Source organism: Dermochelys coriacea, chromosome 6, assembly GCF_009764565.3.
Source record: "Dermochelys coriacea isolate rDerCor1 chromosome 6, rDerCor1.pri.v4, whole genome shotgun sequence".
In the NCBI taxonomy this organism is placed as follows: domain Eukaryota; kingdom Metazoa; phylum Chordata; order Testudines; family Dermochelyidae; genus Dermochelys; species Dermochelys coriacea.
Window position 1 is genome coordinate 107635822 of NC_050073.1, and position 14013 is coordinate 107649834.

General features: G+C 39.4%; 1 protein-coding gene across 5 annotated transcripts in view; it reads left to right on the forward strand.

Annotated features, from left to right (window-relative positions):
* Nucleotides 1–14013, forward strand: part of TECPR2 (tectonin beta-propeller repeat containing 2) — a 63884-nt gene that overhangs the window by 10236 nt on the left and 39635 nt on the right. For all 5 annotated transcript variants that reach the window (XM_038404344.2, XM_038404347.2, XM_038404346.2 and 2 more), the window contains 7 exons: nucleotides 581–863; nucleotides 1011–1139; nucleotides 2876–3007; nucleotides 5281–5438; nucleotides 6966–7278; nucleotides 11701–11833; nucleotides 13310–13789. In XM_038404344.2, the coding sequence (XP_038260272.1) occupies nucleotides 645–863; nucleotides 1011–1139; nucleotides 2876–3007; nucleotides 5281–5438; nucleotides 6966–7278; nucleotides 11701–11833; nucleotides 13310–13789 (1564 nt within the window). In that variant the 5' untranslated portion in view covers nucleotides 581–644. The remainder of the gene's footprint in view (nucleotides 1–580; nucleotides 864–1010; nucleotides 1140–2875; nucleotides 3008–5280; nucleotides 5439–6965; nucleotides 7279–11700; nucleotides 11834–13309; nucleotides 13790–14013) is intronic.

The following is a 14013-nucleotide window of genomic DNA, read 5'->3' on the forward strand; positions in this document are numbered from 1 at the left end:
AGTTCTGCGGTGGGATTAAGGAATTGGATATAGACACCATTTAGTATAAAAGTCAAGGGACCCAAGCTTGCAGAGTGTCCTATGCTCTTATTATAATTCATGAAAACTGAGAACACTCAGTGCTTTTAGAATTGATCCCAGTGTCTTTCTCCTACATGTACTTGCATGTTTTGTTCTGTGCCATGCAGTGAGCACTTAGTTCTTTTAATCTTATGCTAATCTGATTTTACTCTTTCAGTAACCAAATAGGAATGAATTGTACTGGTCAGTTGATGCTTTTCCCTCTCTTTTGAGAGTAGAATGCTGCATTTGCGCTCAGTTTAGGGAGATATGTGCTGGTCAGGATTGGAGAGAAAATTGCTTATCAACTGTTGGGTAATTACAATGTACACCATTTGGCACTGATGGTAATATTGGCTCAATTTGAGTGGAAGTTTCTTGTTGTAGAATGATTTGTTCTACTAAGTGAGGATTTTTTTTACATTTTTTTAATTGGTTGCTGTTTGTACCAAACTACAACTATTCTGTTAGCTCCTTTGGAAAGAATACATTTTAATTAAAGGTGTTTGTTGTTTTTCAGGTTTCCTTAGTGTGAAGTAAATGTGTTTATTCCAACCTGTAAACTGTTGAAACTAACCCTTACCATGGCATCTGCAGCTCCACCAGTTACGTTTAAGGAGTTTTGCCCCCTGTACGATCTCCTCAATGCCATTCCTACAAAGGTCCAAAAGGGATTTCGCTCCATTGTGGTGTACCTCACAGCACTTGATACCAATGGGGACTACATTGCTGTGGGCAGTAGCATTGGAATGCTCTACCTGTACTGCAGACATTTAAACCAGATGAAAAAATACAATTTTGAGGTAAAAATTAACTTTTTGTGCCTGGCTTTATCATCAGAAGTTTTTCAGTACTTCTTTAGATGTTGGTGGCAAATTAGCACTTACAGATCTTTCCCTCAGGAAATTTCTTTAATTAATTTTGTAATTTTGTTTGTCTTGTTTCAACAGGGGAAGACTGAATCTATTACTGCTGTAAAGTTGTTGAGCTGCTTTGATGATCTTGTTGCTGTTGGTACAGCTTCAGGCCGGGTTGCAATTTTTCAACTTGTCTCTTCGTTACCTGGAAGAAACAAACAAGTAAATGTTAAATTTGGTTACAACTTCTTTGATGTTAAATATGATCTTCTTTGACCATAGTCAGTGTGGCTTTCACGTCAGATGCGTACGCTCGGAGTCATTTGTCTAGCAGTGTCCATCAGGCCTGCTCATGCCAGCTGTACTGCCTCATGCTACCGTGTGAGGAGGTAAAGGGTGGGGTGGCTGAAGCTCTTCCTCAGTTCCCTCTTACCACTGGTGGCAGTGAGATGTAATCTGGACTGTGTCCAATGTCACTTGCTTTTGATTTCCAGAATTATTCTCTGGTTGAAGAAATGTCAAGTTCATTTCTACCTTTCATTAATTTCTTCGCTTGATTTTTTTTTTAATTGGTTGTTGTCCCTCACCCCCAAAAGGGAAAAGAAGCAGTTAGGACAGATTAGGGAAGCAGAGTGAGGTGCTTTGGGCTAACTGCTAGCTGTGGTGGATTCAAAACCCATTGGGTTCAAACCATTTCTTGCGATGAGCTAATATCTATTACAGCTGTACATAGCAGATTCCTATTCTGTTTTCGGGAAGCAGACATCCCCAAGAATTATGCTGCCTGCTGCTACTTCTCATCCTGTACCAGAAATCCCAAGATGTAAGACTCAAACTACTTCTCTTTGAGAAACCTCTGGGGGTAGCTTCTGATCCAGGAGTAGGCCATATCTTGGAGCATTCTGGCTCTTCATATTCTATTAACAAGGCCAGATCTTTCAATCTGTCCCCAGGTCTGTTCGTGGCTATAGCTAGCCAGTACAAATGTCAGGCTATTTTATCCCAAAGACCTAAACTGTTACCCATTTTGAATCTTGCTGTGCAGTCAGCTGACTGATGTGATCTTCACTCCAGGAGAGCCCAAGTAGCAACCTCACATGCTTTTGCAACATACCAATATCCAGAAGCTGCTATGTGACGCAACCTGCTCAGGTCTGTGTCAAGCGTTGTGCACAGGATTTGGCTGCCAGATCAGCCCCAAAGTTTAGGAGGGCTGTAGTTTACTCTTTGTTTGACTAATGCAGCTGATAGTCCTCATGCCTGCCATCCTAAAGAGGATACTGCTTGCTGGATCCACAGTGACACACAAACCAAGAAAAATGGTTACTTGCCCTACAGTAATGGTGTGGTTCTTCAAGCTGATGTCAATGTAGATTCCACAACTCACCCTTCATCCCCAGTTTTGGAGTCATCAGTTAACAAAGTCTTCATTTTGCAAGGGAACTGAAAGAGGGTTGTGGCCGCTTCACTCTTTATGCCCGTGTGCAGTTGTGATCCCACCAGACATTAGAAAAAAGGTTTTGAGCTTGTGTGCACACCTACAGTGGGATCCACAATTACATCATCATCTTGAAGAAACACAGTTACTGTAGGGAAAATAACTGTTCTTTCCTAATAAATGGTTGTATAATGATTTTGCACATCTAAAACAGTGAGGATCAGGAAATCCGTGTATAATGAAATATCTTGAGTATGTTGTTAATCACGTATTTATCTTATGAAAGTATTAATTTTATCTTTGGTAACATTCTTAAACAGAATGTGCTTGGTCAAAAACACTTCCATGCAATTCTTGATGTATGATTCAATTAAATAAAATTGCTGATTAAGAATGAAGATAGCCTTAACTTTGTCAATTCAGAGCTAATACTTAAAGCTGAGTCACTGAATATGCCGAGGGTCTGTTTTTCCCCCCTCCCCATTACTCTTTCTTGTGTTCCCTTGGTGTCAATTTGCAGCTTCGGAGATTTGACGTGGCTGGTATCCACAAAAGCAGCATCACAGCTTTAGCTTGGAGTCCCAATGGAATGAAATTATTCTCTGGTGATGATAAAGGGAAAATTGTTTATTCTGCTCTGGATTTAGACCAGGTAAATATTTCTTTTAGAGATTAGAATTCTGGTTTAAGACTTTCTGAAAGAACGTTACTTAAATATTTAGCAGATGGGTAAATCTTCAGTTCTTCGTAGTCAGGTTGTTTATATGTAAGGCAAGAGGAGCACTGTGGTTTCTTCATTACAACTAAAGTAGACAGTGATCATTTCCTCCCATTTTTACCTACTTTTGCATCTACTTCTCTCCCTCTCCCTCTCAGTCATACCCACCAACTTTCTGTCTGAAGTGGACTGGATGCAGCTTCCTTTAGAGTCTAATCAGTGCCCCTTTTTAATTCTCTGGCAAGGTTACTGTTCAGCAATGCAAGGCACTTCCTTACCACAGTGATCCAGTGCTTCTCCAGAAGCACTTCATATTGAGATATGAAGTAGCCCTCAGTAGCCCGAGGTGTACAATGAAAATGAAGCTGGAGTCCACTGGTTGGTTTTGCAGAATACTGCCACTGAATTTAATCTTCCTGAGGGACTGTATAAGTAATGTGTTACATAAGGTATACCTTGACCAATTACATTGAGGATAAAGGAATTAAGTTGCATCTACTTGAGGGAGAAATGCTCTCCCAATCTAACCTCAGTTCTTTCTAGTCTGGACAGACACTAAAGGATTTAATGCCACTAATTGGATCAGCATCTCATTCTCTTGTGAACTCCATCAGTTGGATGGAGGAACGTGGATGGGGCAATGTGTAGTGGAGCTCCCACTGAAGTCAGACAAATCTGATAGCTAGTATGCCAGTAGAACTGAACTTCATAGTATGGAGCGATCTATACGTATAATTCACACAGACCAGTGGGATTTCAGAGTTTGAAATCCATTTGAATGTATTTCAAGGGACAATTTTGTATTTCAGGGGACAATCTGTTAGTACTAGGGCTGTCAAACAATTACAAAAATTAATCACAATTAATCGTCTGATTAAAAAGATAATGCTGCCCACTTCTTGGTTACAGTGTCACCTGAAAGTGAGAACAGGCTTTCGGATGGCACTGTTGTATTCGGCGTCACAAGATACTTACATGCCAAATGCGCTAAAGATTCATATGTCTCCATCTTCAACCACCATTCCAGAGGACATGCATCCATGCTGATGATGGCTTTTGCTCGATAACAATCCAAAGCAGTGCGGACTGACTCAAGTTCACTTTCATTATCTGAGTTAGATGCCACCAGCAGAAGGTTGATTTTCTTTTTTGGTGGTTCGGGTTCTTTAATTTTCGCATTGGAGTATTGTTTTTTTAAGACGTTTGAAAGCATGCTCCACACTCCATCCCTCTCAGATTTTGGAAGACACTTCAGATTCTTAAACCTTAGGTCCAGTGTTGTAGCTATCTTTAGAAATCTCACATTGGTACCTTCTTTGCATTTTGTCAAATCTGCAGTGAAAATGTTCTTAAAATGAACATGTGCTGGATCATCATCCAAGACTGCTATAACATAAACTATATGGCAGAATGCAGGTAAAACAGAGCAGGGGACATACAATTCTCCCCCAAGGAGTTCAGTCACAAATTTAATTAATGCATTATTTTTTTCATGGGCATCGTCAGCATGGAGGCATGTCCTCTGGAATGGTGACCAAAGCATGAAGGAGCATATGAATGTTTAGCATAGCTGGCAATGCAAGGTATTTACATGCCAGATACAAAAGTGCCATGCAAATGCCTGTTCTCACTTTCTGGTGCCATTGTAAATAAGAAGAGGGCACCATTATTTCCTGTAAATGTTAACAAACTTGTTTTTAGTGATTGGCTGAACAAGAAGTAGGACTGAGTGGACATGTAGGCTCTGAAGTTTTACGTTTTGTTTTTGAGTGAAGTTGTGTAACAAAAAAAAAATCTACATTTGTAAGTTGCACTTTCATGACAAAGATTGCACTACAGTACTTGTATGAGGTGAATTGGAAAATACTATTTCTTTGGTTTATAATTTTTACAGTGCAAATATTTGTAATAAAAAATATTCACTTTGATTTCAGTTACAACACCGAATACAATATATATGATGATGTAGAAAAACATCCAAAATATTCAATAAATTTCAATTGGTATTCTGTTGTTTAACAGTGTGATTAAAACTGCGATTAATCGCAATTAATTTTTTTGAGTTAATCGTGTGAGTTAACTGCCATTAATTGACAGCCCTAGTTTGTATTTAAAGCAACCAGTACATTTTCTAATAAAAAAAAAAATTACTACCAGATATTTTAATTTGAAAAGGGCTTGACTTTTAATTTCATGTGTCTTTAAAGGGTATTTGCAACTCCAGTCTGGTATTGGAACAGCCATCTTCAGTTGTACAATTGGATTATAGCCAGAAAGTGCTGCTGGTCTCTACTTTACAGAGAACACTACTTTTTTACACAGAAGAAAAATCTGTCAAGCAAGTTGGAACACAACCCAGAAAAAAGTAACTCTCAAATCTTAATGCAGGCACATCTGTTAATTCTAGCTTTTCGGAATAGACGACAGACACCCAGTGATCTGAGCAGTGAAATTAATACAGCATCGTTTTCTGCTCAAACTTATTAGCCACAGCAGCCACTTATATTAATACCCACCCTTAAGAGTTTTAACTATCTTTAGTCCTTCGGTTATTATTTTTCAATGAAATTACTCTGCCTTGTTGAAAAATATGATTGCGACTGTGTAACCCTCTGGCAACCCTGCATAGATTTTTCTTTCCATTTAAACTAAAAAGTTTAACTTTTTCTTCCCACCAACTTGGGAGCTGCTGTGGCTTGATACAAACATAACGATCACCCAAGAGGGTTCAAATTTTTGTGGGTGAGCTTTTAGAATTCCTGTGTAACATGAAAGTGATAGAATAGCCTCAGTTAGACCTTTCTGCTATGATTGATTCTTTAATAGTGAAAGGATACAGCAAATATTTAAAAAGGTGACATAAGTTGAAAGTACTTTCTTTGTTTTTATATTATTAAAAAAAATCCTGTAACATGGTTTTCTGGCATGTCCTGTTCCTTAATCTTTATTGGATATGGAAGGAAAAAATACAGTCTGGGAACTGAAAGATGTTGTCAGTAATTGTATATGTTTACACAGCCTGAGGATATTTGAGTGTTGAAGGGATGTTTATAATACACATATGTTAGGAATATGCCCATGTTTGTATCCCGTGACTATCTTGGTCATAGGGGCATCATTTTCATGACATTTTTAATGTTCAGTTTTTGTCCTGATGGTTTCCATCTACTTTCAGGGACCCTCATTTTACAGATGGGTGAATTGAGGCATAGAGTGGATAAGTGACATGCCCAAAGTCACACAGGAAGTCCCTGGAAGAGCGGGGAATTGAACCTGGGTCTCCCACATCCTATGCAACCTGGGCTATAGTAACTCTCTAATACAACTATTGTGACTGGATTATTTCTGTAAGTGAGGAGATTCTTCCAGAGACTGTAATGCCATTGGCTTGTGGGGAATCAGAATACAAGATTTGAGTTCTGCCCACTGGTTGCAGAGGCTGGAAGTCACCCATAATCATTCCCTAGTGATTCTATAGTCAACTGAAGGTTCAGCATATCCTGGCTCTTAGGGGAGCAGTGTGCAGACTTTCCCTCTGGAGGAAGGGTCACTGCAATAAGGGATCTCTTTTGTGGGAAGGGTTGAGGAAGGAAGGCATCATCACAATTGTGAGATGTTGGGAGGACACTCTTCTCTCAACTCTAGGGAAAGTGTGGGTTGGAGAAGACAGAAAGAGAACAGTGTTTTGAAACTATATCTTGATTAATGCATGTTAACACAAGCTCGTGTTGCAGACTATGGATTCCCATAATACCTTGTTGATGGAAGCAAAGGAAAATACTGTTTTGTTCAATTTGTGATTGTAAACTCAGTGACTAAATACCTTCGTTTCTCCTTTTTTCAGTTTTTTAAATTGTTTACAAGTTCTTACAGATCTTTGTTTACATCTTAGCACTGGCAAATTTGGAGCATGTTTTATACCTGGACTGTGTAAGCAAAGTGACCTGACACTGTTTGCCTCAAGGCCTGGGCTCCGCCTCTGGAAGTCTGATGTCCATGGAACTGTGCAGGCCACGTTTATTTTAAAAGATGTATTTGCTAGAGGAATAAAGCCCTTTGAACTGTATCCTCGGTTGGAGTCATCTTACAAAGGAAGTTACAGCTTCCCAGAGAAACACCTTGGGCTCATTTCTTGCCTTTCCCAGGAAGGATGGGTGCTGAGCTGGAACGAATATAGTATCTATTTATTTGACACTATGAACCAGGTAGGTGTATCTAGTGGATGAATATTTCGTTCCTTAACAGTTTGACATCATATCACTATTAACTCTTGTCTGTATCTGCATATTTGTCTGCATTTGTTATGTTGTGGTGACCAAAGAAAAGGTGTTACACCTTTTTTTAATAAAAGGTTTTACAATTGCTTTCGTTAACTTTGTCATGTAGATATTGGATATCTTTTATCTTTAATTTATACTATCTAAGGTTTACAGTCCAAAGTACAGAAATTAAGTCTAAAGTGAATTCCACACATCTAGGAAAATGTACATGTCTAAAATTTTAGTTGTTTATGCTTTATATTTAAAGAAGAAAAGTTTAAGGGAGTTGTCAGTGTATAATAATGTATTATCAAATGGTTTGTCCTCTCCCTTCCATTACCCTCATCACCCCTTTGCAAAACTTAACCCCCCCCCCACAAATATTGCACTTACATTCTTTAAAGAGAAAGCTATAAGCAGTGTCTCCAATTTAAAAGGTGTATATGAGAGAGAAGACACATGTTTAGTAGTGTCATTATTATTGGGCTATTCCTCTATTTTGGTACAAATTATATTGGTGATTTGTGGTCAGGAAAGCTCTTCTCCCTCCCCAGAACACTCTCATTGAAGTTCAGTGATTTGATTCAAACCTCTTTGGACAGGAAATAATGAATGAGCTGATGGTTCGAGTGTCAAAATCCACAGTAGTGTAAAATTATGATGATGTCTGGTAGCTGTATGCCTCATTTGCATTTTTTTAAATACTCCTTGTGTTGGGGTCTCCATACATCTCAGTATGAACTCTTCTTTGCTGGTGCTCAGCACTATTGAAAATCAAGCCACTTATTTAGGTGCTTAAATATGGACATAGAAGCCTGTCTTTAATCATCCATTTTTGAAAATATTGGACTCTGAATCGCAATTCCACTTCAGATGCTGTTCATTCACTTAGCATCATATGGAAGCCATCTGTTCTTCTTTTCTGTTTTCTTTTTCCATGATCTTATTTTTCTTTCTTTCTGGAGTGCTGGCTCCTCTTTTTCTGATTATATATCTATAGACTTACCTAAAATTCAATAAATCTTTAATAAGAAGAAAAAAGCATGCTAAAAACCCTGTCTGATCCTTCCAGCATATCAGTAGTATACAAATTTCACAGCCATGAAAATTGCGTCATGGACTGTGAAGTAAGCCCTTCCCTGTGAAATCTGATGTCCCCTTGTTCCTAGGAGTGTCTCAGCAAAGTGGGCTCCTAGCTGCGGCTAGGCTGGGGAGGGACAGGACTTGTCTATTCCCTGCACAGCAGATCCGGGAGCAGGAGTGGGAGGGAACCACCTATGGGTGCCTCCCCCTGCTGCAGGACACTCTGGGACAGTGCAGCAGCACCAGAGGTTCCTACAGCTGGTGGAGGCTTGTGGATTTAGATCCGATCTTCCCTGTGCTGCTGGGAGCACCCCAGCAGGGGGCTCCTAGCTGCTAGTCTGGGCAGGGCTGGGGCAGGATAGGACTTGCTCTCACCCAAGAGCAGCCCTGCAGGGAATCTCTCCTGGCTGCAGATAGCTTGCAGCTGCTTGGGGAGGGGACATTGTACAGGAAACTGCCCCCCACTTCCAGGTGCAATTATTAGCTTATTTCAATAAAAATAAAAAGAAAGGAGAGGCACTTGACTGAGTTTTTTGATTGACACTTTTCAGCAGCAAATCACACGCAGAGCTCAACTCACTGATTGATAGATATGGACACTGGGGAGGTTTTGTAGTGTAGTGATATCAATTGACTGCCTACCAGACATGTGCAATTACTGTAAAATGAGTGTCCAAAGTAAATCGAAAACCTCAAAAATGATTACTGCAGTGGATCGTGTGAAAGAATTTGGAAGCCAAATTCTACATGCCGACGGTGACAAACTATTTTGTACAAGCTGCAGTGTTTCATTGGATCGTGCACATCGGACAGTGGTTCGGTGCCACTTAGACTCAGAAACCTATCAAAGCAGAAAGAGAGCTGCAAGTAGTGCATTACTGGTAAACAAAAAGTTAAAATAACAAAATACAATTTCTTTTTTTAAGAAGATGACTGATCTCTGAGATCCATCATTTAGCTAGAATGGAACTTGTGGATGCATTTACAAGTGCTAATACACCATTGGAAAAACTTGATCACCCAAAGCTGCGCGAGTTGATTCAACGGAATGTACAAAATGTCAATTGCTTATCAAGTCTGAATAAGCTACGACAGAACTACCTTCCAAAGGTTTTTGCTACACATTTTGAGGTGTCGGTCTCAAATTAATTCATTTGAGTCTTTTCCAATTATTTCAGATGAATCCTCTGAGTAAGATAGCTATGTTCTGTTTGATTTTATTTCTGGCAAGGCCAAAGATGTACAGACGGGAAAGCTAACCGTGCTCACCTGCATTTATCTGGATGCTAACTACACTACAGTTTCTCAAGCAATAATTAAAACACTTTGTGAAAGTTTGCAGTGTATTTTGAAACTCCCTGTTTTCATAAGTGACAATACAACTTACATGATGAAATTTTTCAAATCGGTTCTCCAAGGTCTAATGCCAAATACTGTCTATATTACATGTATTGCACGTATAACTCCTCTTGTCAGTGAGCTGTAGAGATGTGAATTTGGTAAATTTGATAAACTGGTCATCTACATTAAAAAGATCTTTAAACACTGCCCTAACTGCAAACTTCGATACAGGCAGTACATTGCAAACACAACTGAGCTTGGAGAACAAAAAATTGCAGTTCCCCCAGAGCCAGTAATCATTGGAATTCCTGGTTTCGGGCAGTACAATACCACCTGAAGTACTACTCTGAGTTCCTCTCAGAAGAACTGACACTGAAAATGCAGTTTTTAACAGAACTGTCGACCCTTCTAACAATGCTCAGCTGAATGTGGAAGTTCAGTTTGCCAAAAATGCCACAGGACTCATGGACTTCACCACTTGGTTTGAATCTTGAAACATCACAATCCACCAAGCATACAACAAAGTGTTGGATGTACTGTTCTGGGCTGAAGCACAGTCAAATGAAAATCACTCTGACAATGCTGAGTTAAATGCCAGTGCTCAGCAAGTGTTTTCTTGCATGGCAAAGAAGCTCAGACAATACTGCTATGGGGAAGAGTCATCCAATGTAGTAAAAATGGCTCAGAAGTTTTCAACAACCTGCAGCAGGGTTCCTAAAAGCAGTGCATATCTTTGACCCTGCACAAATGCATCTATTGATGGTGTTTAACCTCGCTTAATGCAATTCCTGGTTTTGGTAAGAATTGTAGACTGGAGATGCCTGCTTACAAAAATATTAAGAAAAAAGACTGTAGTTTGTCTGTGCTACAGTTTTGGAACTCAGTTGGAGGCAGAATTCCCCCATCTTGCCAGACAGCGCTGAGCTAGTCTTGCAATTCCAACAAACTCCGTGGATGGAGAGAGAGCAGTGTCTAAACATGGACAGGTGTGTTCAGCACAGAGACAGAATGAAGAAAGACACAGTTGTTGGATGCTCCATGCTGACATTCGATTAATGACATTTGAAACCAGAACTTTTTTTTTTTCACTTGTTTAACTTAAGGCTGTGGCTCTCAAGTTTGAGGCTATCAGTTGAGATCACTATCCTACAAAAGTTTCAGAGTAGCAGCCGTGTTAGTCTGTATTCGCAAAAAGAAAAGGAGTACTTGTGGCACCTTAGAGACTAATAAATTTGTTAGTCTCTAAGGTGCCACAAGTACTCCTTTTCTTTTTATCCTACAAAACTGTCTGATGCACATATCTACCAATCAGGGAGTTCAGCCCTGAGTGTTTGCTTCTGTAAAGTGTCAATCAATAAATTCTGTCAAGTTCACATGTTTTTTCTTTATTTTATTGAAATACGCTGCTAATTGCATCTGGGAGAGGGGGTGCACCCTGTACAGTGTCCCCTCCCCTTGTGGCTGCAGAGCAATGGGGGGATGGTGCGGAGTTCTCTGCAGCTGGGAGAGGTACTTAAGAACAGCCATGCAGAGGAAGAGCAAGTCTTATCTCCCCCCATGCTGTTGGGAGCGCCCCGGCTGGCTTGGGAGAGACAAGACCCACTTCCATCTCTGAGAACCGCCTGTGGCTGCAGGAAGCTCTACAGTTGCTGCCTTCAGAGTCCAGCTCTGAAGGCAGCACAGAAATGAGGGTAGCAATCCCATGACCCCCCTATAACAAATTTGTGACCTCCCCCCCATTCCCTTTTGGGTCGGAACCCCCATGCTTACAGCACCATGAAATTTCAGATTTAAACATCTGAAAACACAAAATTTACCAATACTCAAATCCTATGGCTGTGAAATTGACCATAATGGACCATGAATTTGATAGGGCCCTAAGTATAAGTAGTCATTTTTTAATTAAAGCTCTTTACATGGTTGTTTTGTTTTTATTTTAAACAGGCTATGATAGGTGGCTTGGAAGGATCTGGTGATATTGTGTCTGTGTCGTGTACCAACAATGAGATTTTTCTCTTAAAGGGAGATAGAGACATAATAAGAATTTCAAGTAGACCTGAAGGACTTGTATCAATAGGTTTGTATAGATTTGTCAACTTTAATTTGTACCTTTTTAAAGAAAGTGGTGCATGGAAAGTGTTCTTGTACTGTTCTTTTAAAGAAACTTCCTCCAGCAACTTCTGTAGAATTGTCTCTCTGTTTCTTAAGATTATAAAAGGCCTAGATTTTCAACTGCTTTTTGTAGCTGAAAAAGGTAACCATTAGGGAAAAGGTTATAGCTCTTTGCTTCTGAGGGTGGCTCTGCATTGGCCATGACTTAGGAACTGCTTTAACCTACTCTATTTGGCAGCAGTCCCCAAGAAACTACATATGAGGTTGTGATTGCTGGAGTGGAGCACATTCTAGCTGTGCATCATCCCTAATGTTTCACTGACAGTCTTATCTAATTTCTTGTAGGTGTGTTGGATAATGACAGTTGTACTCTTTGTGCTCATAAAAGTGGCCATAAGTATGGGAAGCGATCATAAGCACTGGATGAAATTGTGTCAGACTAAGGTCTTACAGAGTTGAAATGAGCTTGTTCATCTTATTGGCACTCTTTCTGTAGTGGAAGAAGGCAGTATGAAAAATAATGGATAAAAATAAAATGGAAGGAAATATGCACTTGAACAATTTTAAAATATCAAATGTGTCCACAGATGGAAACAAAGATTCAGATATGTTCTCATGCAGTGCAGCTATCACTTTAGCATGAGAAATAGACATCTCTCAGACATTTACTTGCAGTTATATCATTTGGGCTACTTAATACCATTTGTGCGTGTGGTTTTGAGTCTTTGCTCCAGTACCAGCAAAATGTTACTAAAAAGATATACAAGTGTCTCTACAAATTCTAGAGACTTATTCTCTTTCATTTATCTTAATGCATAATGTGCAAGAATAGCTTTATTTAAACAGCGCTTCACCCACAGGCATCTCATGATTTTTTTTTTAAATGTTCTGGATACAGCAGTAATGTAAAAAAAAATTATGAAAATTCTTAAAATGCTCTTGGATGCAAGACTAGAGATCCAGACAAATATGCAACCTCTAATTCTGTGTGCTATTGGGAAAGAAGTCCTCTTGGAACATGTTTTCTTGGATTTTGATCACAATGGTTTAACTGGGGGATTAAATTTAGGGGCATGATCTTGAAAGATGCTAAATGCCTCAGTGGAGACAATGGGAGATGAGGGTGTAGGAGTCTCTCAGCACGCCACACGGTCGGGCCCTGAAACCGAAGGACTATGTCTCTTTCAATATACAGGCATTACTCCGGATAACATTAATGGAAGCTTTGTGGAGACTTTGGAGCATGAATTGAGCTATTGCTAAAATAACATCATTTCAATATAGATCAGGTATATACTTCACAGTATTGATGTGAAATGTTGTTGGTTTAGACAGAATACCTTCTGGGGATTAAAACCTTACTTTTCTTAGGATGCTCTCCGAGAGCTATACTTCTAATTACTTAACAACTTAGTGTTTGTTGTTCTTTTTGTTATCTCAGTTTCAGATGCAAATTCAAAATTGCTGAGTCCGTTACCAGATTTGAGTCCCAAATTGCAGAGTCCACTATCTGTGGTTATATCTGTATTGCCTGGCCCTTCAGCGGAAACGCACCAAAAAATAAAAATGGTTCCTTCCCCCAAAATTATTGGTGATAAAAATGACACTTATTCTTCAGTGAAAGATGATCTGGAAATAACACTGGTATCAGAGAAAAGTCTTAACAGAGTGGGGGATTTAAGCTGTGAAACAAGAAAAAGAGGATGTTCGGTAGCTAGTGAATCAAGAAGCAGGAGCAGTTCAGTAAATTCAGTGGACAGTGGCTCTAGTCTCCTGACAAGTGGAGACCAACTATTGTCTGAAGTGCATAGAGAGAGTCAACCTTCTTCACAACGGTTCAGCATAATCAGCTGTGAAGACTTTGACCAGGAACTCATTGTAAAGCCCATCAAAGTGAAAAAGAAGAAAAAGAAGAGACAAGGTAAAAAAACACACTCTAACTCTGCCACTTCTTAGAATTATTGTCAACTTTGGTATCTGTTTCACTAAAAACAAGTTTTTTTTGTTTGTTTTTTTAAAGACCAGCATTATGTTTGATATGTCTTTCAGTAATCCATTACTTGTCACCTAAAGGTAATTGATCTGTAGTCTTGCCCTTTCACTTGCCCATTAATAAAGTAATAAACTTGTATCTTTACAAGAGGG